At 39.0% G+C, this 27,645-nt stretch overlaps 1 protein-coding gene across 3 annotated transcripts in view; it reads left to right on the top strand.

Moving 5' to 3' along the window:
* The window catches only part of KCNQ5 (potassium voltage-gated channel subfamily Q member 5), a 599,695-nt gene that overhangs the window by 372,548 nt on the left and 199,502 nt on the right, over positions 1–27,645 (top strand). For all 3 annotated transcript variants that reach the window (XM_017871350.1, XM_017871349.1, XM_017871351.1), the window contains exon 2: positions 14,449–14,539. In XM_017871350.1, coding sequence (XP_017726839.1) covers positions 14,449–14,539 — 91 coding nt within the window. The remainder of the gene's footprint in view (positions 1–14,448; positions 14,540–27,645) is intronic.

Here is a 27,645-nt window from a genome sequence, read left to right as displayed (position 1 = left end):
CTTAGTTTGGCTGGATATGAAATTCTGGGTTGAAAATTATTTTCTTTAAGAATGTTGAATATCTGCCCCACTCTCTTCTGGCTTGTAGAGTTTCTGCCGAGAGATCCGCTGTTAGTCTGTTGGGCTTCCCTTTGTGGGTAACCCGACCTTTCTCTCTGACTTCCCTTAATATTTTTTCCTTCATTTCAACCTTGGTGAATTTGACATTATGTGTCTTGGGGTTGTTCTTCTCAAGGAGTATCTTTGTGGTGTTCTCTGTATTTCCTGAATTTGAATGTTGGCCTGTCTTGCTAGGTTGGGGAAGTTCTCCTGGATAATATCCTGAAGAGCGTTTTCCAACTTGGTTCCATTCTCCCTGTCACTTTCAGGTACACCAATCAAATGCAGATTTTGTCTTTTCACATAGTCCCACATTTCTTGGAGGCTTTGTTCATTTCTTTTTACTCTTTTTTCTCTAAACTTCTCTTCTCGCTTCATTTCATTAATTTGATCTTCAATCACTGATACCCTTTCTTCCACTTGATCAAACAGGCTGTTGAAGCTTGTGCATACCTCACGTAGTTCTCGTGCCAAGGTTTTCAGCTCCATCAGGTCATTTAAGGTCTTCTCTATGCTGTTTATTCTAATTAGCCATTTGTCTAATCTTTTTTCAAGGTTTTTAGCTTCCTTGCCATGGGTTCGAACATCCTCCTTTAGCTCAGAGAAGTCTGTTATTACTGACCTTCTGAAGCCTACTTCTGCCAACTCGTCAAAGTCATCTCCATCCAGCTTTGTTCCATTGCTAGTGAGGAGCTGCAATCCTTTGGAGGAGACGAGGCGCTCTGCTTTTTAGAATTTTCAGCTTTTCTGCTCTGGTTTCTCCCCATCTTTGTGGTTTTATCTACTTTTGGTCTTTGATGATGGTGATCTACAGATGGGGTTTTGGTATGGATGTTCTTTTTGTTGATGTTGATGCTATTCCTTTCTGTTTTTTAGTTTTCCTTCTAACAGTCAGGTCCCTCAGCTGCAGGTCTATTGGATTTTGCTGGAGGTCCACTTCAGACCCTGTTTTCCTGGGTATCACCAGCAGAGGCTGCAGAACAGCAATATTGCAGAATAGCAAATATTGCTGCCGATCCTTCCTCTGGAAGCTTCATCCCAGAGGGACATCTGGCTGTGTGAGGTGTCAGTCAGCCCCCACTAGGAGGTGTCTCCCAGTTAGGCTACATGGGGGTCAGGGAAACACTTGAGGAGGCAAGTGTGTCCATTCTCAGATCTCAAACACCATGCTGGGAAAACCACTGCTCTCTTCAGAGTGGTCAGACAGGGACGTTTAAGTCTGCAGAGGTTTCTGTTGCCTTTGTTCAGCAATGTCCTACTCCCAGAGGTTGAGTCGACAGAGGCAGGCAGGCCTTGTTGAGCTGTGGTGGGCTTCACCCAGTTCGAGCTTCCTGGCCACTTCGTTTACCTACTCAAGCCTCGGCAATAGTGGATGCCCCTCCCCGAGCCAGGCTGCCGCCTCACAGTTTGATCTCGGACTGCTGTGCCAGCAGTGAGCAAGGCTCCATAGGTGTGGGACCCACCAAGCCAGGCACGGGATACACTCTCCTGGTGTGCTGTTTGCTAAGACCATTGGAAAAGCCCAGTATTTGGGAGGCGGTGTCCTGATTTTCCAGGTACAGTCTCTCATGGCTTCCCTTGGCTAGTAAATGGAAATCTCCCAATCCCTTGTGCTTCCTGGGTGAGGCGATGCCCTGTCCTGCTTCAGCTCGCCCTCCATGGGTTGCACCCACTGTCCAACCAGTCCCAATGAGATGAACCAAGTACCTCAGTTGGAAATGCAGAAATCACCCATCTTCTGTGTTGATCACACTGGGAGCTGCAGACCAGAGCTGTTGCTATCTGTCCATCTTGGAACCAATCCCAACAATTTTTTTTAATAACAGTAAAAACAAGAAATTTGAAGCCCCAGAGAAGGCCTGTAAGAAGAGCAAGAAGTCAGGCACAGTGGCTCACACCTGTAATACCAGCACTTTGGGAGGCCAATGCAGGAAGATCACATTAGATCAATAGTTAGACCAGCCTGGGCAACATAGTGAGACTCTGTCGCTACAAAAATGTTTGTCTAAATTAACCGGGCATGGTGGCCTGTGCCTGTGGTCCTAGATACTTGGGAGGCTGAAGCAGGAGGATTGCATGAGCCCAGATGTTCAAGGCTGCAGTGAGCTATATGATCTGGCCACTGTACCCCAGTGTGGGCAACAGAGCAATATGTTGTGACACATGCACCAAAAAAAACAGAAGCAAGAAAGAACATAGGAATAAACCAATCTTGTTCATACAGAAATTGTCCAAAGAACTCAGATTTTTTACTCTGTGTTTTTAAATATTGAGAAAATGGAAGACGTATAACTAACAGCATATTTTTAACAATTTAAAAAACCACAGTCATCAAGAGTAATTTAAATGAGCTGAAAGCCAGATAAACCACAACATTCCCCTGTCCCCAAAAAGGACTTTTTAAAATTACAGGAATAGAGAAGAAATAATCCTATTTGTTGGTGGTCAGTACTGTTACATTAACACCAAGAGATTAGAGCTATTAAAATCCTAACCTATTCCTAATTTTCCATCAAAAAGCCTGATTTTCCACCACAGAATGCAAATGAAAACCACAATGATATTTCATCTCACACTAGTCAGAACAGCTAGTATTAAAAAGTCAGAAAACAACAGATGCTGGTGAGGCTGTGGAGAAAAGGGACCACTCATATACTGTTAGTGGGAAGGTAAATTAGTTCAGCTACTGCAGAAAGCAGTTTAGAGATTTCTTAAAGAACTTAAAACAGAGAGCTACCATTTGACCCAGCAATACCATTACTGGGTATATACCCAAAAGAAAATAGATCATTACACCAAAAAGACACATGTACTCTATTCACAACAGCAAAAATATGGAGTCAACTAGCTGCCCATCAATGGTGGGTCGGATAAAGAAAATGTGGAGGTCAGGTACAGTGGCTCATGCCTGTAATCCCAGCACTCTGGGAGGCCAAGGCAGGCGAATCACAAGATCAGGAGTTCGAGACCAGCCTGGCCAACGTGGTGAAACCCCATCTCTACTAAAAATACAAAATATTAGCTGGGCCTGATGATGGGCGCCTGTAATCCTAGCGGGAGGCTGAGGCAGGATAATCAGTTGAACCTGGCAGGCAGAGGTTGCAGTGAGCCGAGATCGCACCATCGCACTCCAGCCAAGGTGACAGTGCGAGACTCCATCTCAAAAGAAAAAAAAAGAAAGAAGGAAAATGTGGAACACATATACTGTGGAATACTACACAGCCATAAAAAAAGAATGAAATTGAAGTCACAGTGGAGCAGGCTGTCACGTGGAGGTGGGGAAGTTTGGCCCATCAGAATGATCACCAAGACACACAAAGTATACGTGGGCCCTGGGCTCCCAGAGAGAAAAAGAAGAAAGTGGTCAAAGAACCAGAGACTCAATACTCAATTTTAAACAATGATGATTACTTTGCCAATGTTTCTCCTGTAAGAGCCACATCCCCCTCTAAAAGTGTGGTCCATGGGAAGGTACCTGAGATGTCTCTAGTGAAGAAAAGAAGAAAAAGAAGGGTGTCAGCACCCTTTGCGAGGAGCACGTAGAACCTGACACGCTGCGTGCCAGACGGCCAGAGAAGTCACCCAGCCCCAGGAAGCAGGTGCTTGGTCGCTTGGAGTTCCTCCCTGGGGAAAAGAAAAAGAAGTCACCTCCAGCCATGTTCCATGCCTCTGGCGTGAAAACCTCCCCAGACCTCAGACAGGGTGAAGAGGAAACCAGAGTTGGCAAGAAGCTCAAAAACCACAAGAAGGAAACAAAGGGGGCCCAGGACCCCTCAGTCCAGAATCCTTGATTCTGCGAGGCTGGGGATGCTGCCGACACCTGCTCAGTGGGGAAGAAGGGTGAGGAACAGGCAACCTTGGGGCAGATAACAGAAACAGAAGAGCCCCAGGGAACACAGTGGGAAGGTGAAGAAGAAGAAAAAAAAATCCACCAGGAGGGAGACGCCCTCCCAGGCCACTCCAAGCCTTCCAGGTCCACGGAGAGCAGCCCTAGGAAAGGAAGTAAAAAGACGCCAAAGTTGAGGATCCGGAATACATCCATCCCCATAGGAAATGGCCCTAAGGCCCCCGCAAAGAAAAAGATGAAGTCCAAGAAGGTAGAGCAGCCAATCATTGAGGAGCCAGCTCTGAAAAGGAAGAAAAAGAAGAGGAAAGAGAGTGGAGTAGCAAGAGATCCTTGGAAGGAGGAAACAGACACGGACTTAGAGGTGGTGTTGGAAAAGAAAGGCAACGTGGACGAGGCACACATAGACCAGGTGAGGCGAAAGGCCTTGCAAGGAGAGATAGATCGCGAGTCAGGCAAAACGGAAGCTTCTGAAACCAGGAAGTGGAGGGGAACCCAGTTAGGTCAGTGGGATACTGCTGATTTTGAGAACGAAGAACAGAAACTGAAGTTTCTCAAACTTACGGGTGGCTTCAAAAACCTGTCCCCTTCGTTCAGCCGCCACCCCTCTCCACACCCCCCAGCATGATTGCAAGGCCCAACATGGCCCTCAGCTAGAAGGCGGCCGACAGCCTGCAGCAGAACCTGCAGCGGGACTATGACCCGGCCTTGAGCTGGAAGTACAGCCGCGGAGCCAATCTCAGCTTCTCCACCGCCCCCAACAAGATCTTTTATATTCACAGGAACGCTTCCAAGTTAAGCTGGAAGATTAAACTCTAGAGTTTTGTCCTCTCAAAACTGCCACAATTGCTTTGATTATCCCATTTATGCTGGAGGTTACAAATTTTTTGTGTGAAAAATCAGATCTTGGTGATGACCTTGAGCAGTAGGATGTAAATAACTCCCATGAACTTAGCGTTCCAATAATGGAACACTAGGCATAAGTGGGTTATTTAGTTGTGCTGATGAAAGCCATCTGGCAGTTGGCTCACACTGAACACCTGTGGAGACTAAGGACAAGGACAACTATCTTTATGGGCTTGGATGAATTGGGGAGAGGCAGCTCATGTTTCGGGAGCCAGGAGAACAAGTGAGTGGCTAAAACCTCCTGTTTTCTGTGTTAAACATTCCGTCCCTGTTTGAGACATCAATGTGTACAGATGACCTTTGTTGAGCGTTTAGCAGGTGCTAGGCACATACTAGTGTTTTCCTTAATGTATTTAATCTTCATAATTATGAAATGGGTGCCATTATTATCCCCAACTTATAGATGAGGCAACTGAGATTCTGGGATAAAGTAATAAAATTCCCTGGGATCACCCAACCACTAAAAACAAACAAACAAACAAAAGAATGAAATCATGTCCTTTGTCCCAACATGGATGGAATGGGAGGCCAAAGTCCTAAGCAAATTAGTACAGGAACAAAAAAAACAAATACCAGACGTTCTCACTTATAAGTGGATGCTAAATGTTGAGTACCCATGGTCATAAACATGAGAATAACAGACACTGCTAATAACAGACACTTCCCCTACTAAAAGGCAGGGGAAGGAGAGGGGCATGGTTCAAAAAACTACCTACTGGGTACTGTGATGACTACCAGAGTGTAATATACCCATGTAATAGATCTGTACATGTACCCCCTCTATCTAAAATAAAACTTGGGGAAAAAAAGCATGATTTTCTTTTTTAACACTAAAAGGGATTTTTAAAAATATGATTAAGAGAAACAATGAAAATATGAGATCGGAAAATTGTTGGCTATTAATGAGTTCATATTTTTGCATCTAGATTTGTATCATAAGGCATCAAAGTATTCGAAGATGAAACTGAAGAACTTTCATTAATAATTTCTCATCATATTTTAGCTTTTACTTTAGGTTCAGGGGTATGATAAATTTTAATAAATCTTGAAAAAATGTAATGAATGACAAATGACCAGAGAGAGAAAAAATATCCTGAGTGTCAAAAAGGAGTAAAATAAGAGGCCCTGGGCTTTGTATATTGATAAGCTCAATAAGAATTCCTAGAAATATTCTAGATAGAATATTAAGCAAATGATTTATAATAAACTTGAGGGCCAGGCACAGTGACTCATGCTTGTAATCCCAGCACTTTGGGAGGCCGAGGCGGGTGGATCACTCCAGGTCAGGAGTTCAAGACCAGCCTGACCAACATGGTGAAGCCCCATCTCTACTAAAAATACAAAATTAACCAGTCATGGTGGTACACGCCTGGAGTCCCAGCTACTTGGGAGGCTGAGGCAGGAGAATCGCTTGAACCTGGGAGGTGGAGGTTGCAGTGAGCTGAGATTGCGCTATTGCACTCCAGCCTAGGCAACAAGAGCAAAACTCTCTCTCAAAAAAAAGGAAAGAACAACCATCATTACTGGAAAATAACATAAATTCATTAAGAGCAAAAAAATTACATTACATAATGCTTATTTCTTATTTTGATAGGTTAACCAGATTGCTACATCAGGAGAATAGAGTAGATAATGTCTTGATTTCAGCAAAGTACTGATAAGTGCTTTATAATATCTCTGAGGGAAAGAAAGAGAAATTCAGGTAGGATGATAATAGTCTTGGGAGAAGAGGTACCTGATGGGGGGGGCTCCAAAGTCAAGACATGGTGTTTGTAAAGAAATCTGAAAGATAAGAGTAGGACATTAGGAGGTTCTTGTTTAGAGAGTGGGTAGTTCATGCGAGGAATAAAAGAATCAAGATTACCATAGTAATATGTAAATGTAACAAATATAAAGGCTTTCCAGAAATCCAAGTGAGCAAAATCTACTCATTTTCATTTAAGTTGAATCTGAATCAATGGTGTCATTTAGTTCTTTAAAAAGAATGCAGCTTTAGATTGAATACTCCCATTTCAAAGAAAGAGTAGTAATAGACAAAAACACATCTTTATGGCTTTTGTTATTTAGTCAAATATATCCTGAATACCTTGTAATGTGCAGAAAACATCTGTGGCTGCTTACATAATATATGTAATATAAGTGGATAAAAATAAGCAAAGGTTTGTCTTCCCATTTAACTGAAAGTCCTGGTTAGGATGCAGACTCTGCCTGAGTTCCCAGTTCCTGGTACAATGTCTGTAAATATTTGTGATTGATATAATACAGCGAAAGTAAGATAATGATAGAACAGTGCAAAGAAATTGGGAATGAAGTTAACCCATAAAAATGTATGCCAGAAGGATCTGGGACACTATTCCTATTTGTAATGTGGGTCCCAAATTCACCTTTGAGCCTCCTGGCAAGGAAACAAATATGCTAAAAGATCACAGTCTCCAAAACCTAAAACTTCATCCTCTTTGCCAGAAGCAACATGTTAATAGATTTTTCTTGCAGTAAAATCCTGAGAGAAATTTCTCACAGGATGCCTCATTGAGCAAATACAATGTGAAATATGGAGAAATTCTTAAAGTACAGTAAGCTGGTTAAATGTTTTTTACTCCTTGTTAAGGAAATAGCAGAAAATCCAATACAGTTTAGTTAAAGTAGTTCCTTTAGGGACCAAAGTAGTAGGGTCCAAGTACACAGATTGCCAGTGGTCAGCTTTGCTCCAGGCCCCGTGGTGTGGTAAGAAAAGTACAAGAAAACAAGTGATTGCATATCCTTGAGACAGTCTTTTTTGAAACCAAACTTGCTGTAGCTGGGCAGTATCAAGTTTGAATCTGTATTCCCCCGCAAGAATGGAAAATGCAGATATTTACTTTTGATGATTAAATGCCAATTCTTTTGCTTACACTGAAGAATGAGAATGAGTCTGAGTCCCACTTTGAGGGATACAGTAACAAAGTGGGCAAACGTAAAGAACAGTGACAAGAGAATGACACATCAGGACATAATTTCGTATGTAAAGTAGACAGCAAACTGGGCTTGGTATATTGAATCTGAAGACCAACAGGGAAGTCATGATAAAACCAGCCTCAAACATCTGAAAAACTCTCTTAGGGAGGAAGGCGCACACGTCCTCTGTGGTCCAGAATCTGACCAAGGAGTAAAGGTCCCAGACAAGGAGAACGAACTCAGGAGAAAATCGTTTTCCAACAGTAGAGCTGTCTGCAACTGGGCTATGCCGCCGTAAAATGATGGGAGGGGCCTGATTGCTGCAGGCGTTTAGAGAGAGATTGCACAAGTGTCTATCAGTGATATTTCAAAAATAATCCCTGTCCTCAAAGGGAGACTGAATCAGAAATCCTTCTGGCCACACGAATTCTCTGATCCTGGGGTGAGAAGGCATGCTCCATCTCTGTCTACGCAGAGTCTGCCGACTGTCTGAGGGAAATCTCTTGAACTGTTTATGGGTTCTGTTACCATCTCCTAGCTTGCTTACACTAGCCATAGTCCTCTAAAGAAACACTCTAAGCAAGCAGAAACCATGCTTTCCCATATCCTCCAATTTCCTCTTAGAACAACCCACATGTAAAATGCAACATTTCATTCTTTAAAAACTGTTCACTGATGATACTATTTTTAAAACTTCACAGGCCGGGCACGGTGGCTCACGCCTGTAATCCCAGCACTTTGGGAGGCGGAGGCAGGCGGATCACAAGGTCAGGGGATGGAGACCATCCTGGCTAACGTGGAGAAACCCTGTCTCTACTAAAAATACAAAACAAAAAAAATTAGCCAGGCGTGGTGGGGGGCGCCTGTAGTCCCAACTCTTCGGGAGGCTGAGGCAGGAGAATGGCGTGAACCCGGGGGCGGAGCTTGCAGTGAGCCCAGATGGCACCACTGCACTCCAGCCTGGGTGACAGAGCAAGACTGTCTCAAAAAAAAAAATTCACAGATTTCAGTGACAGTATTTATTGATTAGGGTCTTTGTTAATATTTAAGGTTCATTGCACTTTAAAAGCAAAATCGTGCAGCGTTCTAATCAAGTATTCCAAATCACCATTAAAGATATCAAAAATGTCATATTTAATTTTTGTTGCTTTGCAATGGAAGCTGGGGTGTGCTCTGAGTAGATCTCGGGTGCCAAATGCACTTCTCTTGTGGAAACATTATGCATAAAGGATATTTTGCAAAGTATCAAGTTTAGAAAGAAAGGTAAATTTAGGATGCCGGAAGAAATAAATGACTCTAGTACTTTCCTCTGCTGATGAAGTTTTGATTTCATTAGGTGGCCTGTCCTCCAGGCAAAGTGCTGTGCTGGGTCAGCTATAGTCTCTAATGTCAGCATGTACACTGCAGTCATCATAATTCATGAAACGCTCTCAAGGTCCCCTGTCAAATGCACTGAAGAGCATACTTCATCAAAGCAGTACTTTAAAATTTATGAAAAGTCAGAAGCAGGGTTGAATTTCCTTTGGAAGTTATTTCTGAAGAATTGTTTTCTTAAAATATTCTATATCTTCTTCCTGTTAGCATCTTTTATTTTAATCCCATGGTTCCATTCAATTTAAAACATTTAAGGGCCAAGCGCAGTGGCTCACGCCTGTAATCCCAGCACTTTGGGAGGCCGAGGCAGGCAGATCACGAGGTCAGGAGATCGAGACCATCCTGGCTAACACGGTGAAACCCCGTCTTTACTAACAATACAAAAAATTAGCCGGGTGTGGTGGCGGGTGCCTGTAGTCCCAGCTACTCGGGAGGCTGAGGCAGGAGAATGGCATGAACCCGGGAGGCGGAGCTTGCAGTGAGCCGAGATCATGCCACTGCACTCCAGTCTGGGCGACAGAGTGAGACTCCATCTCAAAAACGGAAAAAAAAAAATTAAGATCTCCCCTCCCTCAAAACTTTCTTAATAAGTATAACTAACTTACATGGGCCATTATGCCATGGAATGCTTATAGTCTGCCAAAATGCTTGCAGAGAGCACCTTCTAGGTGGAAACATGTGGTTGCTTCAATCAGCAAAGCCTACTCTGTTGATTTGCCTGTTGTATCACACTAAGTTCAGGGAGATGTCTACTTTAAACCTCAGCTCCATTTCTCTTTTCTTCATTGCATCATTCACAATTGTTTGTGAGTGCCTGGGGATTGTGCATTTGTGTGAATGACAATAGGGTAACTTGCTGTGGTTCATTCAGCAGAGCTTTTCTGAATGTTTTATTTTCACATCATTTTCATTCTTGCTAAATGAATCTGTGCTTGATGCACTAGTTCTGGAAGCTGGACATCATCTGTTATACAAGCACCCATGAGATTCCCAAGTCAAGCTTTTTGTCAAATTAAATCTGACAAATTGATTCTTAACCCACAAGAAATGCTGATGATAGTTTTCTTGAGTAAACATAGAGTCCTTTGAGCTGGTAATATTTAAATTTTCATAAATTTCCTTCTTTTCTCTTACAATAATCAGTGCCTTCCAAATAAAAGTTTTGGATAAAAGATCTAGATCAAAATGAATTTCCTCAGAAACAAAATATAAATGACTATTTCAGGCAAAATAAAGGCCAATAGCTGTTCCAGACTAATTTTGAAGGAATATCCATCTTTTGATATGTCAGGATTAATGTATACATGGAAAAACATTCATATTTTTTAAACTGATCATAAAGCTGACAGGTGCAAAAATGGTCCCTCTTCCAGCCCCATCTTACCAATTCTCAATTACAGATGTCTTAATTTTTATGTGTGTCATGGGCACTTCGGCAATCTTGTGGAAATGATGAACCATTCCTCAAATATATGTGACTACAAAAGGAAAAAATATGTTGAAATCTATTATTAAAACATTACACAAATTTGCAATATGGCGATGCATATGCTTCTTCATTAAAAACAACCCCTAGCAGTGGGGCTAATCGCTACATAATCTTGAAATGATGAGCAAAATCAATATGCAAGATGAAACAATTATAGCTTCATCTACAACTATAAAATGGGATTTTAAAATCTGTAATTTTTGTGAGCAGCAAAGTCACAAGTACTGCTAATACCATCATGATCTATTGCCGTGGTTAGTGAAAGATAAACACATAATTTTTCCCCCCTATGTTCACAACTCCCTAAATTTTACACACAGATCCCCTGGAGGACCATGGACTCCATATTAGGATAGTCTGATCCCAGTGACTCTTGCCTCTGCTTCTACTTGTATTCAACCACTAGAGAGGTGCACTGGGGTCATGGTCAGTCATCAACATGCACGGGATCCTCAGAAGCAATGGTGTCAGCAGAACCACACACAAACCCCACTATGTTACTGCCAATGAGCCCAACATCTGAACACTGTCACCTTAGAGGGGTCACTTTGTGTCAGTTCAGGGTTTTCTCCAGCCAGAAAGTCTGCCTCTGGCAATGATACCAAGAGCTAATTCAGAGCAGAATGTGTTCATTGTTCTCCATGATGTCATTTGCCAAATGAAAGAAGTGGTTCTAGAATATCCTCCATGCTTATTTACCAAAACTTTATATGCTTTGTCTGCACTGTCAGGATAACATATTCCATACATTTACTTCTTCTGGGGGGGGGAATACTTCCATATCTCCAGCTAGAATTTGTACCTGAGATTTAAATCCACATTTCCACTTGGATGTCTAAAACTGGATTTATCCTCTTCTCCCCAAAACTAGTTTCTCCTTCTGACTTTGACTTTTCTTCTCCTAACTTGTATGGTCATCTCAGACTTTCCAGCCACCACACCCACTTCCCAGACTCTAATCCTCAATTTACAGCATCCCTTCAGTCTCCCTCTTTATTCCATTCTCATTTCTAGTATGTTCATTTACAGCCTAACCTGGATTCACTGTTACCCTTGTTCCTGCCTCTCACAACTCAGATCCATTCTATACACACTGCTGCCAACTTAATTTTCCCAGAAGGCAACTCTGATGACCCTTTTATCCTGTCCAGAAATCTTCAATGGCTCCCCATTTTCTACTGAACTAAATGCAGACTCTGCTCTATAAGCCTCTCCTCCACTTGGCTCCAGACTCCCAGTTCAGCCACCTGTTTCACCCTGTTCTGCAAACTTTGATAATTCTTGTTCCATGAAACAGAGAGCAAAGAATTTGCCTCATTCGTTTTCTGACTTGCTGCCTTTCACATTTTGTACCCTCCTTCTAGGATTCAAATATTGATGAAGAAGGAACTAGCAATAAGGTGTGTTTTGAACACAGACATAGAGATTATAACACTGTCACTGAGATGCTCTCAAAGGAGGAAAATACCTTAATGAGTAAATAATCTCCTGCTGGTTTTCCAAGTGTTTTCTGGTAAACCTGGACTTGGTGGGGAAGGGGAGGGAATATCCAGATAATGGCTACTCACCAGAGGAGAACATCTATCACTGTCATCTGATGCCACATCATGCTCCCAACTACCTTAGCAATCCTTGTATTTCACTTTCTCATTTGTAGCTTGGGGGTCAGGTAGGTGCACTGGATTTTGACCACTAGTTTACAAATTTTAGTCCATTAGGACCAGCTTAAAACATAATCCACATTATCCTGATTCATTAGATGCATGAATCAAAAGTAGGATGATGCCAGACACACTTTGGGAGGCTGAGGTGGGAGGATCCCTTGAGACCAGGAGTTCAAGACCAGCCTGAGTAACATGGTGAGACCCTGTCCCTATAAAAAATTTTTTTAAAAATTAGCCAGGCCTGCTGGCCTGTGCCTATAGTCCCAGCTACTCAGAAGGCTGAGGTGGGAGGATGGCTTGAACTCTAGGAGTTCAAGGTTAAATTTACAATGAGCTATGAATGCCCCACTGCACTCTAGCCTGGTTAACAGAGAAAGACCCTATTTCTAAAAAAAAAAATGAGAAATAAAAAAGCATAATGAATCATTAACATCACATACTAGGTTTTTTCCACTAGCAGACTCTTTCCTCTTGGAGACTTCTTCCGTTTAGAATGGCAACCCCTTCCCCCTCAGTTTGAGGAGATAGAGAAGTATCTGCCTGAGCTGAGAATGTTACCACCATTATCTCTGATGCTTATTCAGCAGCACTGTGTAGAGGCTTAGACTACACAGTGCTTAGATTCTCTTTCTGCTACACAACCTTAGATGAGCTACAAATGTTAATTCTCAGTTTTCATATCTGGAAAATGGGGATTATAATATTTTTTATCCCATAGATTTCTGGGGATAACGTAGAGATAATGGATAATATAAGGAGAATGAGGAGAATGCATTTAAAGGGGGCTTAGCACATTGTCCAGCTTATAGGAACCACTCTATGAATGTTAGTCATTATTATCAGCATAGAAAACATGTTGAGATAAATATAAGGAAACAAGGAATAGATGAGGTGGGGTCAACAAACATTTCTGTGGGCCTTACTGTCCCTGTTGTAACTACTCAGTTCTGCAATCATAGCATGAAAGCAGTCATAGACAATACATAAATGAATGAGTGTGACTGTGTGCTGATAAAACTTTATTTACACAAACAGGCATTAGGAGCCAGATTTGTCCTGTAGGCATAATTAACCAAACTCTGGCTATACTGCCCAAACCCTGACCTTTGGGAACTTCCAATCAAGTATGGTAGTAAGTCTTGCAAGACTTTTCAGGGGAAGCAAGGAGTCAGGGACTAACTTCACCATTATCCAGAGGAGCATAGAAACTTGGTATTTTAAGACAGCTTACTGTATGAATTTCCCAGAGATGAACAAAAGTAAAAAATATAGCCTAGAGCAAGTAGCTCAGGTTTTTTGTTTTTTAATCCTGCCTTTCAAATAAGTAACTTCAACTTTGAAACAGAGCCTTCCCTTTTAGTAGACATTTTCCTTGGAAACTCAGCTCCCGCCTTGATCCTAGAAGTTACACATTTATAGGAATAAAAATGTCTGTAGATTAATCGGTAGACAATGCCTGATCCTGACTTCTGTTCCTTATCCTTATATATGAATAGACAGAGCTAAGAAGTCATTTATCCAGCAGTTTGACTAAAAGGAAATGGAAAGTGCATGGATAGCAGAGGAAATCATTCACTTCCTTTTCTATTCTTTTTATTAATATATGATCTTGTTATTAATAACATAAAGGAATAGCAAATGAGAATCCATGAGCAATATCAGACCCTGAAAATGAGCTGGTGGCTCAGTATCAACCAATGAGGACACTTGATAGTTTAGCAAAGTTGCCAAACAGGAGACAGACTCTGCTCCTTTAAAAGACGAGTGACTGTGGCGTGTGTTCCCCAGATAGGAGAGCAAAAACATACTTTCTGGGCCTCTCTCAGGATCGTTGTTTGGGAAGGAAGTTGTATGGGAAATTCACAAACTCTTAGATGTTAACATTTAAATGTAGCGTGCCACACACAAACTCACAAACACAACCTTTTTTTCATCAATAAAGTTGCAGAGGAGCCCCATTTACACTGTATATCATACTGTATTTTAATATCCAAAATGGCTAGTCCCTTCCAGAGTTTTTATGCCTTAATGTGTGCTAATTTGATGGGCCTAGTGCTTTATTCATTTGAAGCAAGAAATTAAGTCTGTGATAATAAAGCAAGGTTCTTATCAGATTTCTCTTTTTTGTTGTTTTACAGTTTTCTCCTTGTCTTTGGTTGCTTGATTTTGTCAGTGTTTTCTACCATCCCTGAGCACACAAAACTGGCCTCAAGTTGCCTCTTGATCCTGGTAAGTGAAACATGAACAAGAACGTACCTGAATGTTATATAAGAACTGCCTATAACATTTGTACTATGCATCTTATCCTACAAAAAAATTCTATCTAAAAAAGAGTTACTGTGAAATATAAAAGTTTCAAAGATTACTGAAACATTTGCCCAGCAACTTAACATGTAGTCAATCCTTAGAAATACATAGAAATGTTCCGGATTGCTATTACACAGCAATATCTGGTGTTATAGATATATCATAAATAGAAGGCAATGTTAGAAAGCAGTTTTGAGTATGTTTATCTATGCTAATAAACAAATTATATAAGAAGAGTCACTATCTATGAGGCCTCTCATTACATTGTGAAAGACTATAAAGTAGAGAGCATTTTCCAATAACTGTAATTCAGCAGTAGCTAAATATAATTGGCCAAGAACTATGAACATATGGCACCTCATAAGAAAATAGAAGGCTCCTTCATGCTCTTTTCAACCAACAGACTGCATTGTGAGTTTTGCTGCTAATGCAGTTACCTGGTGATAAATTCTGCAGTTTGCTCTGTTCCCATTATGCTGTCAATCCTCAAGCACACAGAATTGCTCGATTCACTTTAAAATGGAAAAAGACCCCAAGATAATTTTATCAGAATTATTTTGAGCCTTTTAAGCTCTCATACTTTCTATTACAACTAAACTGTAGCACTGTACACTCAAATCACATCTGATTGAAAGTTTGGTTCATTTTCAACTATTTTAACCCACTCACTTTGTCCAAAAGTATCAGATTTGACAGTCTTAGAGCTATTTGAATGAACTACAAACTGGAACAGCTCGCTGTTTCTGTAGAGCCTAGGGGTATACAGAAGCAGGGGGAGGAAAACGGTAAGATGGTTTATGTGCCCTAATAAGCAAGATTGGTTGTGTTACAGCAATAAATATTGAATATGAAAAAATTGTTACTACCATGAAGGCAGAAACTGAAAGATTTCAACTCATATAACCTGAGAGAAGGGCAGATGCTTTTCCTACCTTTGCTTTCAGATGGCTAGTTTGTACTTAAGGTTGCTAAGACATCATCAAGTCTTTCAGTGCAATATCAGGGAGAACTCATTTTGAATCTGTAATAAATCTCTCTCAATTCATTTGCATACAAATTGTGCTCCAGCAGCATATTGCTCACGTTAAGGTTACTGTTTCAAAGCCCAGCGTAGAGAACAGATAGACCAAAGAGCACATCAGAGATCTGTTCCATTTGTAAGCTTTTCCTTTGGGTAGAAAGTAGGGTTTTAACCTTGTCCACCCTTTTGATAACAACAAATGATCTGAGCCCAGGGGCTAAGGTATAGCTGGCTTTTAGGCCCACATATAGAACCTCAACCAGGAATTTTAGACTGAAAATATAAATCTGATTTTTAAACTTGGAAACAAAAAACGATCTACTGCATGACCAATATTAGGAATAAATCAATCATTAGGAATCTCATGAAAAGATTTCTTTCAGAGCCAGGTCAAAAATCCAAAATGTTAGATTTATATTCTCCAAACCTCTGAAATATAAATTCTGTCATTGCTAATGAATTTCTAAATAGTCCAAAGAAACCCATGTAATTTCAAAGTCTAAAACTGATTAGTATCTTGACTTTTAAAACCTGTTGAATAGTGAATAGATCAGAGTTTAGTAAGTAGAGTGCATTTAGTAGAAAATAAAAATGTAGATGTCAGTCTTGAATGCTTTCAGATTTAGCAAGGTAGAAATGAGTTCCTCTATGCAGATGAGGCCTTTGTTTTGAGCAAGTGATTAGTGCTACAGATAGATATTTGCAGAAACCTATTGCAACAAGGCTTTCTGTAGGGAGTGGGTTTGTTAATCCTACTATCTTTGTGCTATAGCAATACATTGTCAAAGTATGTTCTCAAAACCTACCTAGAAATATGCAGACTGCATTGCAGAGCTAAGATTTACTAACGATATTCTTCACCAATGTTTTCTCCAAAATCTTTTTATTTGGACAAAAAAATTCAAATACGGTCTTTATTTTACTTTTTCTTTAGCTAGCAATTAGTAAATTAGGAAAGCATTAATATTTTAATTATTTTTCACAATGAGTTAACATAGTATATTACAAAAGTTCAATGACTTGTAGAAAACTGGGAAAAGTCAATCATTAAGATGACAAATCCTAATAATTTAAGGAATCTCTTATTTATTATCTTTTAACATGTATTTTTGAGACAGTTACTATGATTTCAAAGTCACAGAACTCATAGAACACAATTCTGATTAGCAGTAAAGTTCCCAAGATGAGATATATCGAAGGAATTACCATCCAAAGGAAGAAAAATGGTTATTATTCAAATAGTAAAAAGGAATGGCTTTTAAAATGTTTGCAAGACCAGGCACAGTGCCTCACGCATGTAATCCCGACGTTTTGGGAGACCAAGACAGGCAGATCACTTGAGGTCAAGAGTTTGATACCAGCCTGGCCAACACAGTGAAAGCCCGTCTCTACTAAAAAATACAAAAAGTATCTGGGTGTGGTGGCACACACCTGTAATCCCAGCTATTTGTGAGGTCGAGGCAAGGGAATAGCTTAAACCCAGGAGGCAGAGGTTACAGTGAGCCAGGATTGCGCCACTGCACTCCAGCCTGGGCAACAGAGCAAGACTCCATCTCAAAACTGAATAAAATAAAATAAAATGTTTGCAAAAATGTACAATAAATCCACATCTGTACACTTTTTGTGTATACTGTTGATGTATAAAGACAACACCAGAGGTGTACATTTAGAGCTATGTATAAATCCTATATCAGAATTGTGTATTTTTTCATAACTTCTGTCCCTTTTGGGTTTTTTAACATTTTAAAATATGTTCAGATATTTCCTAAAATTCTATTTCTGTGCAAGTAAAAGGCACCCACACTTGTGACAGGGAGCACACAACAGGCAAACCTGACTCGTAGACAGAACCCTCTTTGACACTCACTCTTTTCCACCTAATTGTTCCCTTGAGGCCACCAGCGTATTAGATGTAGGCCATCTCTTTAGATATGTCTTGCTTGCCTCCTGGGGCCCCCATAAAGACTTTAGCTGTCCATCCCACATCCAAAAGGGAAGCCTCCCCTCATTTCCATCCAGAATGGCACTGCCAACGCTCTTGTAAACTTGTAACTTCGCACACTTGCCTTGGTTACAAGCCAAATGAATACCTGTGTTAATTTGCTCATTTATTCTTTTCAGTTGTGGGAACTGAGGTTTCAGGCTATACAACCAGGTTCCTTATTTCTCTCCATAGAAGCAGTAGTGTATAGACTTAAGAATGTGATACAGACTGTAGTCAGGCTCCATGAATTCAAATTTCACTCGTGTCCCGTTTTAGCTGTGTGGTTTGGAAAATCACTCCACTGTGCCTTAGTTTTCTTATCTGTTAAAAGTGAATAGTAGGATTCCAGAAGAAAGACAGAGTAGGAAGCACCAGGATTTTGTCTCCCCACCTAAACAACAACTGCACTGGCAGAATTTGATGTAATTCAGTGGATGGAACTCTGGAATCTATGGAATGTTTGCAGCTTCCAGAGGAAGGCTTAGATGGTAAAATTGCAGTTAATTTCAGTCCATTTCAGCTCTTAGCACAGTGATAGCTACCCATCCCCTACACCCAGGCCCATTGCAGGCAGCTGTGCACATGTTCTGGGAGGGACCTGAACACAGCTTATACGAGCCAGGATGGGCAAAAAGAACCCTGTCTTCCAAATATCAGAAAGCTGACCTTGGATCACTAATTGCTGCTTCTGATCATGGAGGAGCAGACAAAAAATGTGGCAGCCATTGTTGCTGCACCTTCACCCATTGCTGTCAGCCCTCCCCCCCGCCCCACCAGCAGAAGTGACTTCCAGGGGATTAAAAGGGTCCTCCCCACATCCTTCATTTTTCTTTTTTCCTTTTTTGGAATACAGTGTGTAAAGATGTAATTATTTGACATTAATAACTGAAAGGAGTAGGGCTAGAGATGTAAAGGAACAGAGTTTTTCTATGCCATTAAAGCTAAACTGGTATAAATTCAAATTAGAGTGTTATAACTTTAGGGTGTTAATTTAATTCCCATGGCAACCACAAAGAAAATAGCTGTAGAATACACACAAGGAGAAATGAGAAAGGAATTCAAACATTTCACTATGAAAAAAATGAACTAAATACAAAAGAGGGTAGCAATGCAGGAAATGAGAGACAAAAAAAGCTATAAAGTATACACAAAACAAAGAGCCAAATGATGAAAGCCTCTCCTTATCAGTAACTAATTTAAATGTAAGTGGATAAACGTTTCTAATAAAAACCAGTGATTGGCAGAATGGATAAAAATACATGATTCAACTATGTATATGCTTAGTACAAGAGACTTACTTTAGATTCAAAGACACAAATGCATTGACAGTAAAAGGGTGGAAAAGATATTTTATGCAAATAGTAAACAAAAGAGAGCAGAAGTGGCTATACTAATATCATACAAAATAGACTTTAAATCAAAAAAGTTATGAGATAAAGAAGGGCATTATATTAATAAAAGATTTAATACACCAAGAAGATGTAATAATTATAAACATTTATGTACCTAATAACAGGTCATAAAATATATGAAGCAAAAACTGACAAAATTAAAGGGAGACATAGATAGTTCTACAATAATAGTTGAAGGCTTCAATACCCCACTCTCGATAATGGATAGAACAACCAAACAGAAGATAAGTAAGAAAACAGAAGACTTAACACAATAAACCAACTAGGTCTAACAGACTATACAGAACACTCTACCCAATAACAATACCATAAACATTCTTCTCAAGCACACAGGGACATTTTCCAGCACAGGCCATTATGTTAGCTCCATGTTAAGTCTCAATGACTTTAAAAGATGGATACCACACGAAGTATTTTTTCCAACCACAATGGGATGAAGTTAAATATCAATAACAGAAATAAAACTGGAATATTCAAAAATTAAACAGCATGCCTTTTTTTTTTTTTTTTTTCTTGAGGCAGAGTCTCACTTTGTCACCCAGGCTGGAGTACAGTGGTGGGATCTTGGCTCATTGCAACCTCTACCTCCTAGGTTCAAGAGATTCTCCTGCCTCTCAGCCTCCTGAGTAGCTAGGACTATAGGCACACACCACCACTCCCTGCTAATTTTTTTCATTTTTAGTAGAAGCAGGGTTTCACCATATTAGCCAGGCTGGTCTTGAACTCCTGACCTCAAGTGATCCACCCACCTCAACCTCCCAAAGTACTGGGATTACAGGCGTGAGCCACCACACCCAGCCTAAACAGCATACTTTTAAACAACCAGTGGGTCAAAAAAATAAGTCTTAGAAATTAATGAAAACAAAACACAACCTGCCAAAACTTATGGGACACAATGAAAGTTGTGCTAAGATTAAAATGTATAGCTATAAATGCTTACATTAAAAAAAAAAAACAAATATCTCAAATCAGCAACTTCATTTTACAACTTAAGGAGCTAAAAAATGAATACACTAGACCCAAGCTAGCCAGAACAAAGGAAACAATAAACATGGATAAATGAAATAAAGACTAGAAAAACCATAAAGAAAATCAATGAAACCAAAAGTTGGCTGTTAGTAAAGGCTGACAAAACAGACAAGCCTTTAGATAGATGAACTAAGAAAAAAGGATACTCGAATTAATAGAATCAGAAATGAAAATGGGAACATTGCTACTGATTCTACAGAAATAAAAAGGACCATAAGAGAGTACTATGAACAATTGTATGACAACACATTGGAAATCTAGATGAAATGGACAAATTTGTGGAAACACAAAACCTACCAGGACTAAATCACAAAGAAATAGACACCGAATAGAGCTATAAGTAGTAAGGAGATTGAATCAGTAATCAAAAATCGTCCAACAACAACAAAGAAGCCCAGGATCTGATGGCTTCACTAGTGAATTCTAACAAACATTTAAAGAACTAATACCAATCCTTCTGAAACTGTGCCAAAAAAATAAAGAAGAAGCAACACTTCCTGACTAATTCTATGAGGCATTACTTTGATGCCAAAGACACAAGAAAAAGAAAACTATAGACCATTATTTCTTATGAATATTAGTGTAAAAATCATCAACAAAATGCTAGTGTATTTAGCAGCATATTAAGAAGATTATACACCTTGGCCAAAGGAGATTTAGTCCTTCAATGAAAGAATGATCAACACACAAAAACTGATCAATGATATAGGCCACATTAACAGAATGAAGAGAAAAAGCCCCATAATTATCTCAATTATGCCAGAAAAAAACATTTGAAAAAAATTCAGTGCCCTTCTATGATTAAAAAAAAAAAAACTCCACAAACTAGGAATAGAAGAAAACTACCTCAACATTATAAAAGCCACATATGAAAAACCCACAGCCAACATCATACCATAAAGGTGAAAGACTAAAACTTTTCCTCTAAGATCAGGAAGAAGGCAGAGATGTCTGCTTTTGCTGTCCCTATTCAACAAAGTACTAGACGACTGTACTAATTGCTAGCTACAGCAATTAGGCAACCATTAAATAAAAGAAACAAAAGGCATCCCAATTGAAAAAGTAAGTAAAATTATCCCTGTATACAGATGATGTGCTGTTATATGTAGGAACCCCTAAAGATTTAAAAAAAAAAAAAAAAAAAAAAAAAAATGAAAAAAAAAAAACTGTAAGAAATAATAAATAAATTCAACAAAGTAACAGGATGCAAAATCAATATACAAAAATGAGTTGCATTTTACCAACAACAAAGATTTTAGAAAGGAAACTATGAAAACAATTCCATTTATAATAATATCAAAATATACTTAGGAATTAACTTAACTAAAGAGATGAAGAACTTATACAATGAAAACTACAATAACATTACTGAAATAAATTAATAAGACACAAATAAATGGAAACACATTCCACGTCCATAGTTTTGAGAACTTAATATTGTTAACATGTCCAAAGTCATCTACAGATTCAGTGCAATTCCTATCAAAATCCCAATGATGTTTTTTGCAGAAATAGAAAAACCCATCCTAGAATTCATACAGAATTTTAAGGGACCCCAAATTGCCAAAACTATTTTGAAAGTAAAGAACAAAGCTGAAGGACTCATAATTTTTTATTTTAAAACTTACTACTACAAAGCTACAGTAATTAATCATGAGGTAGTTTCCTATAACATTATGAATGTATTTAAGCTACAGTAATCAATCATGAGGTAGTCTCCTATAACATTATGAATGTATTTAATACCAGTGAACTATACTTTACAATGGTTAAGCTGTAAATTTTATGTTATATACAGGCATAAAGACCAACATTTAGACCCATGGAACAGAATGGAAAGTCCAGAAATAAATTCACACATATATGGTCAAATGATTTTTGACCATTCAGTGGGGAAAGGGCAGTCTTTTCAACAAATGGTGATGGAAATATTAGATATCCACATGTGAAAGAATGAAGTTGGACCCTTACCTAAGATAAATCACAAAAATTATCTTGAAATGCATTAAAGACCTAAAACTATAACATTGTTAGAAGAAAACATAAGGCAAAAGCTTCAAGACATTGGATTTGTCAGTGATTTCTTGCACATAACACCAAAGGCGTAGGCAACACAAGAAAAAAATAGAGAAACTGAACTTCATAAAAATTTAAAAATTTGTGCATCAGAAGACAGTATCAACAGAGAAAAAAAAGGCAACACACAGACTGAGAGAAAATATCTGCAAATAACATACCTGTTAAGGGGTTAATATCTGGACTATGTAGAGAATTTCTGAAACTCAGCAACAAAAACAACCTGATTCAAAAATGAGCAAAGGACTTGAATAAACGTTTCTCAAGAAAAAGAGGTACAAATGCCCAATAAGCATCTGAAAAGATGCTCAACATTATTAATCATTAGGGAAGTGCAAATCAAAACTACACCAAGTACCACCTCACACCCATTAGGATGGCTACTATCACAGAAACAGGAAATAACAAATGTTGGTGAGGATGTGGGAAAATGGAACCCTTGTTCACAATTGGTGGGACTGTGAAATGCTATAGCCACTATGGAAAACAATACAGCTTTTTTTCTCAAAAAAATAAAAAATAGAATTATATGATGCAGCAATTCCACTTCTGGATGTGTGCCAAAAAATAATTGATGGCAAGGTCTCAAAGAGATGTGTACACCCATGTTCATAGCAGCATTATTCACGATAGCCAGAATGTGGAAAAGACCCAAGTGTATCCTGACAAGTGAATGGATAAGCAAAATATGGTATATACATACAAAAAAAAAATTATTCACCCTTTAAAGGAAGGAAATTTTGACATATGCTTCAACATGGATTAATGTTGGCGATATTATGCCAAGTGAAATAAGTCAGCCACAAAAAGAAAAATAATGTATGATTCCACGTATATGAGTGAGATACCTAGAATAGTCAAAAAATTATAGAGACAAAGTGGAATGGTTGTTGCCAGGGGCTATAGGGATCAGGGAATAGTGAGTTATTGTTGCAGCATTACAGGAAGAAAAGAGTTATGGAGATGGGTGGTGGTGATGGTTCTATAACATTATGAATGTATTTAATACCACTGAACCATACTTTAAAATGGTTAAGCTGTAAATTTTATATTACGTATATTTTACCACAATAAAAAAATTGAGAAAATATTTTTAAAAATTAAATGAGCATTAGGAAAAATAGCTAATACACGCTGGGCTTAATACCTAAGTGATGGGTTGATAGATGCAGCAAACCACCATGACACACGTTTACCTATGTAACAAATCTGCACATCCTGCACATGTACCCTGGAACTTAAAATAAAACTAAAAATTAAAAAAAATTAAATGAAATTTAAAACTCAAAAAAAGGTGGTTAGTGATATAGCCTACTTCATAAGGCTGATGTGAAAATTAGATAAATTCAAGTGCATGCTTAGGACTGGGCCCAACAGAAGGAAAACTGTTAGAAAGCTAGCAAATATGATCATCACGGGATCCTCCATGTATAATGGAGGCCTCCTAGGGACACACGTACAGGTGAACTGTGGAATAGTTGAAAATGCTACACTTGAGAAAATATTATATTTTATAATAGAAAACAAGTATCTGTGTAAGAGTTTTCTCACCACAATCAAACACTGTTAATTATGTAAGCTTGCTACATGAACATGTTCTCTAAAAGGGACTCGGTGGTATACATTCCGGTGGTATACATTCGGCATGCAGCATGTGTTCACAATAGCCACTTATTTCTGGTGACTAATGAAACTGATTTCAATTGTTGCAGCATTTTAGTAAATGCGTCTGATGACAGTGCTTGTGGCTTTATATCTCTTCTCTCCATGCCTGCATCTACTGAGTGTAACATTGGGCAGGAATAACTCCAGATCTGATGGACTTGCTTGCTGTGCCATCACCCTGGTGATAAAATCTGTGAACTCAAGAACATGTATGAAACTTTGTGTCCACATTCCAAGGACGGTTAAAAGCTGGTGTTAATTTCCTATATTTGGTGACTCCATCAAAAATGAAAGGGAGCCAGCATTTTTTAAGTACCCTTCATTTATTAGGCTCATTGGTTTCTTATTAGAAAAATAAAACTGGCAATGTAAGTATCCCCTCCCATTTTCACAAATAGCTAAATAAGTTGTGCAAGATAACACACAAAGTGTAAAACAGCCAAGATTCCAGCTTAGGCCTGGCTGAGGAAAAGACTGGGCTGTCTTCAGAGCATCCCGCTGCCTCTCATTCTCTTGCTTCTTTCAAGGCTAACAAGTCTACCAAAACGCATTTGCCAGCACCCAATGAAGCGTTCATGTCTAAGGCTTCTTTTTGTTCCATATATACCAAATGAGGTTTACAACACTTTTACTTAGGATGTTATACTTTCATAAAGTGTTCCACTTACCAAATTATCACAAATGGGCATATTAATTCAGACCACTAGAAGTTCTTTGTACTGAGAATTCTAAATTCTGTTTTGCAAATATTCAAGAGCCCGATTCATGGGGTAAATAGTCAAGTGTAACAGTTGATCTTCTAGTCCCAGTTCACTTTGCTCAGGTGAGTAACATGCTGTTGAAATGAGTTCTCCTATTTCCAGGTTAGACTATTACAATAAGTTTTGTTTGGTTTGTTTTGATTTCATTAGCCAAAGGTTGTAGGTTTTAGCACTGTATTTCCCACCTTTTTGAGAATAATACTGTCTGGAGTGCATTTCCTCTCTGTTGAAGAACTTCTTGCCATCCAGATTAATTTTAAAGTATTTGTTTTAAGTTTTTAGATGAAAATTGTCCATCATGTTGAGAACAGAAAACTCCATTTGATGAAAGTGATGCATATTATTTGCAAAATTCTTATTGCAGGTTATCATTTCTAAAATTGCAGTAAAAGGAATGTCACTATCAATTTTAGCAAGATAGAGCCTGTCTCAGTATATTTGCTCCTGTACCCTCCTGCTGTGTTAGAAAGACGCCAAACTACAAATGGATCGTGCTCAGCATCTGGATGAGTACTCTATCCAGGCTTTCCCAAACATCCAGATGTTTGACAGCTTCTACATATGCGTATTTTCTCCTTATGCTTCAGGTAGCAAAGTAAACATGGGTTTATTGTTTCCTTGCACAGTGACTCTGCTCCTGAATTGTGTACAGACTTAATGTAGGCAGGTCTAATTATATCTTAAATGTACTAGTGGAGCTTACTATTTAAAGAAAATCCATAGGGAATTCTTTTGTAAAGTGAAGTATCCCCTTGAAAAGGTAATAACAGCTACATAATTAATTTGTTACATGTTTTCTTTTTTAATGTGAGTACATGCATTTTTAATTGCTATATAACTATTCACTATATATATAACATGGTATTGAAGAATTAGAGACATTGTTGTCACTTCCTATATACTAGTATTAACAGGGGAGGAAAAAATCAGCCACAAGCACATTTACCAGCCCTTGCAAAGTAGAAAGGTTTACACATGAAATTGTATGGATTTGATATAGAATGAGATGACAGTAGTCTTTACATTTAAAACTTCTGGTATTAAACGTTGTAAGCAGATAACAGAGTGTAAGGATAAGAATCCATTTGAGGATATTAAATCTTATGTTTGTAAAGGCAGTAACGCAATATGAGATACGAAGCAATCAGATGTGAGGAATGAGTGATGCTTCTTTAGATTTATCACATCCCTATAATTTACTGCAGAAAGCTCTCAGAATATCCCAATGAACATTGAAAACTGCAATTATTTTCCTTTGCTTTTCTTTCATCAAGGAAAATGCAAATAAACTCTAAAATGATTCACAGAGACTAACGACCCTCATCAATCTGCCGATGACTGAAAAGAAAAAAGCAGGAATAGTTAAACACCTACACTGGATCTTAACAGAGGGATAATAACATAGTAAGTTGCCCCATAAAAAGTATTTCAGATATTAGAAGAAAGAATTTTTGAAGTTAAAGATAATGATTGTGCCTGAAAAAGACCATGCCTCTATCTACAATTAAGGAAGGAAAGAATTTTCCATATTTCTATGCAAACATCGATGTCTAACCAAGTAGTCCAGGCTATACCACTGAACTCTATACAACTTTGTTTCAAGACTTGACAGGCTACCCAGCAGACATCCTTACAGCTATAGATGAGCCATACTCAACCAGGTCCACACTGATGTTTAGCTCTTATGCCCTTTTAAGCTTCACAAAAGTATATCCAACTGAGAGAGAAAGAGAAACAAGATAGTATGAAAATTTTACAGGGTTACTGGAAAATGAAAGAAGCCAAAATGTTTGTCAGTAGAAGGAAAAACACCCTTCCCTTACTATCTTTCCATGCTTTGATCATTTCCATCATTTGAAACCTGGACAAATACCTCCTCCTTTCTGAAATAAACTTTCTTTCCTCTAACTTTCCTCAGTCCTGTCTACTTGACATTGTATCTTCTCCATTATTCATTTATTCAACAAGATGTATGCAGTACCCAATATGGATGAGGCATTCTTTCTTAGGAGCTGAGGATATAACAATGAACAAAACAGTCAAAACCTCTGTTCTCATGGAGCTCATGTTTTTGTGGAAGACCTAGAATAAACAAATAGGAAAATCAATATATTAGATATTGCAAATAAAAGGAAAGCAAGAAAAACGAATAGGTAATGAAGAAGTGTTTAGATAGTATGTTTAGAGAAGTCCACTGAAATGGGTGGCAGAGACTTGAATGGAATGAGGCGACGAGGCATATAAAGATTAGGGAAAAGAACATGCCAGGCAGATGGAGCTTCAAGGACAAAAGCTTTGGACAGGAGCATACCTGGTGAGACAAGGAAGGGCAAGAAGATGAGCAACTGAAGGAGGGTGAGCCAGGGGTGGGAGCAGTTGAGAAAAATTAGGCACCAGTTGAACTGTAAATTTCCTGAGACTAGAATCCAAAGCTGATACAGTGATACCACTTAATACAGTAATAGTTGGTGGCAAATCATCAGTGAATTAAAGGAGATGGCCCATTTAATTATATAACACTAATATTGACATGTTCATGGAATCATGGATATGGCACCAAAATTCAGACAAGAGGCAGGACCTGGCTGTAGAATGGACTAGAGTAGAGAGTAATAGGATGGGGGACATTTAGGAAGCAGGTGAAGTTATTCAAGTAAAACACAATGGAGCCCTAAACCAAACAGAGGCAGCATGAATAGGGAAAGGGCATGGACTAGAACAATGTAGAGAACTTGCAGGTTAAACCAAAATTGTAAGTCCTGTATAATTGGTTTGTGCCTCACAGAAATTTCTGGGAGGGCTTTCCTCAGCAGATTAGAAGTATTCCGCCCCTTTGGTTACTACATAGCTGCAGGTTACCTGCCTCCTGCCAGATGTGGTTTGCTTTGTCTGTGGTTCCCATTTGCTCACTGCCTCTCCGATTGAGACCTGCCATCTTGCTCTGGCCTACGTATCCCAACTCTGGATTTCCCACTTGGTCGCTGATCCTGTGGATTTCTATAGATTTTCATATATTTCCCTGGGTTCTGCTTACTTCCTCTTCTAATTTCTCCAGGTCCAGTTCCTTAACTCATACAATT

This window comes from Rhinopithecus bieti, unplaced genomic scaffold (genome assembly GCF_001698545.2).
Source record: "Rhinopithecus bieti isolate Rb0 unplaced genomic scaffold, ASM169854v2 scaffold_4709, whole genome shotgun sequence".
In the NCBI taxonomy this organism is placed as follows: Eukaryota; Metazoa; Chordata; class Mammalia; order Primates; family Cercopithecidae; genus Rhinopithecus; species Rhinopithecus bieti.
This window is presented reverse-complemented; position numbering and strand designations above follow the sequence as displayed.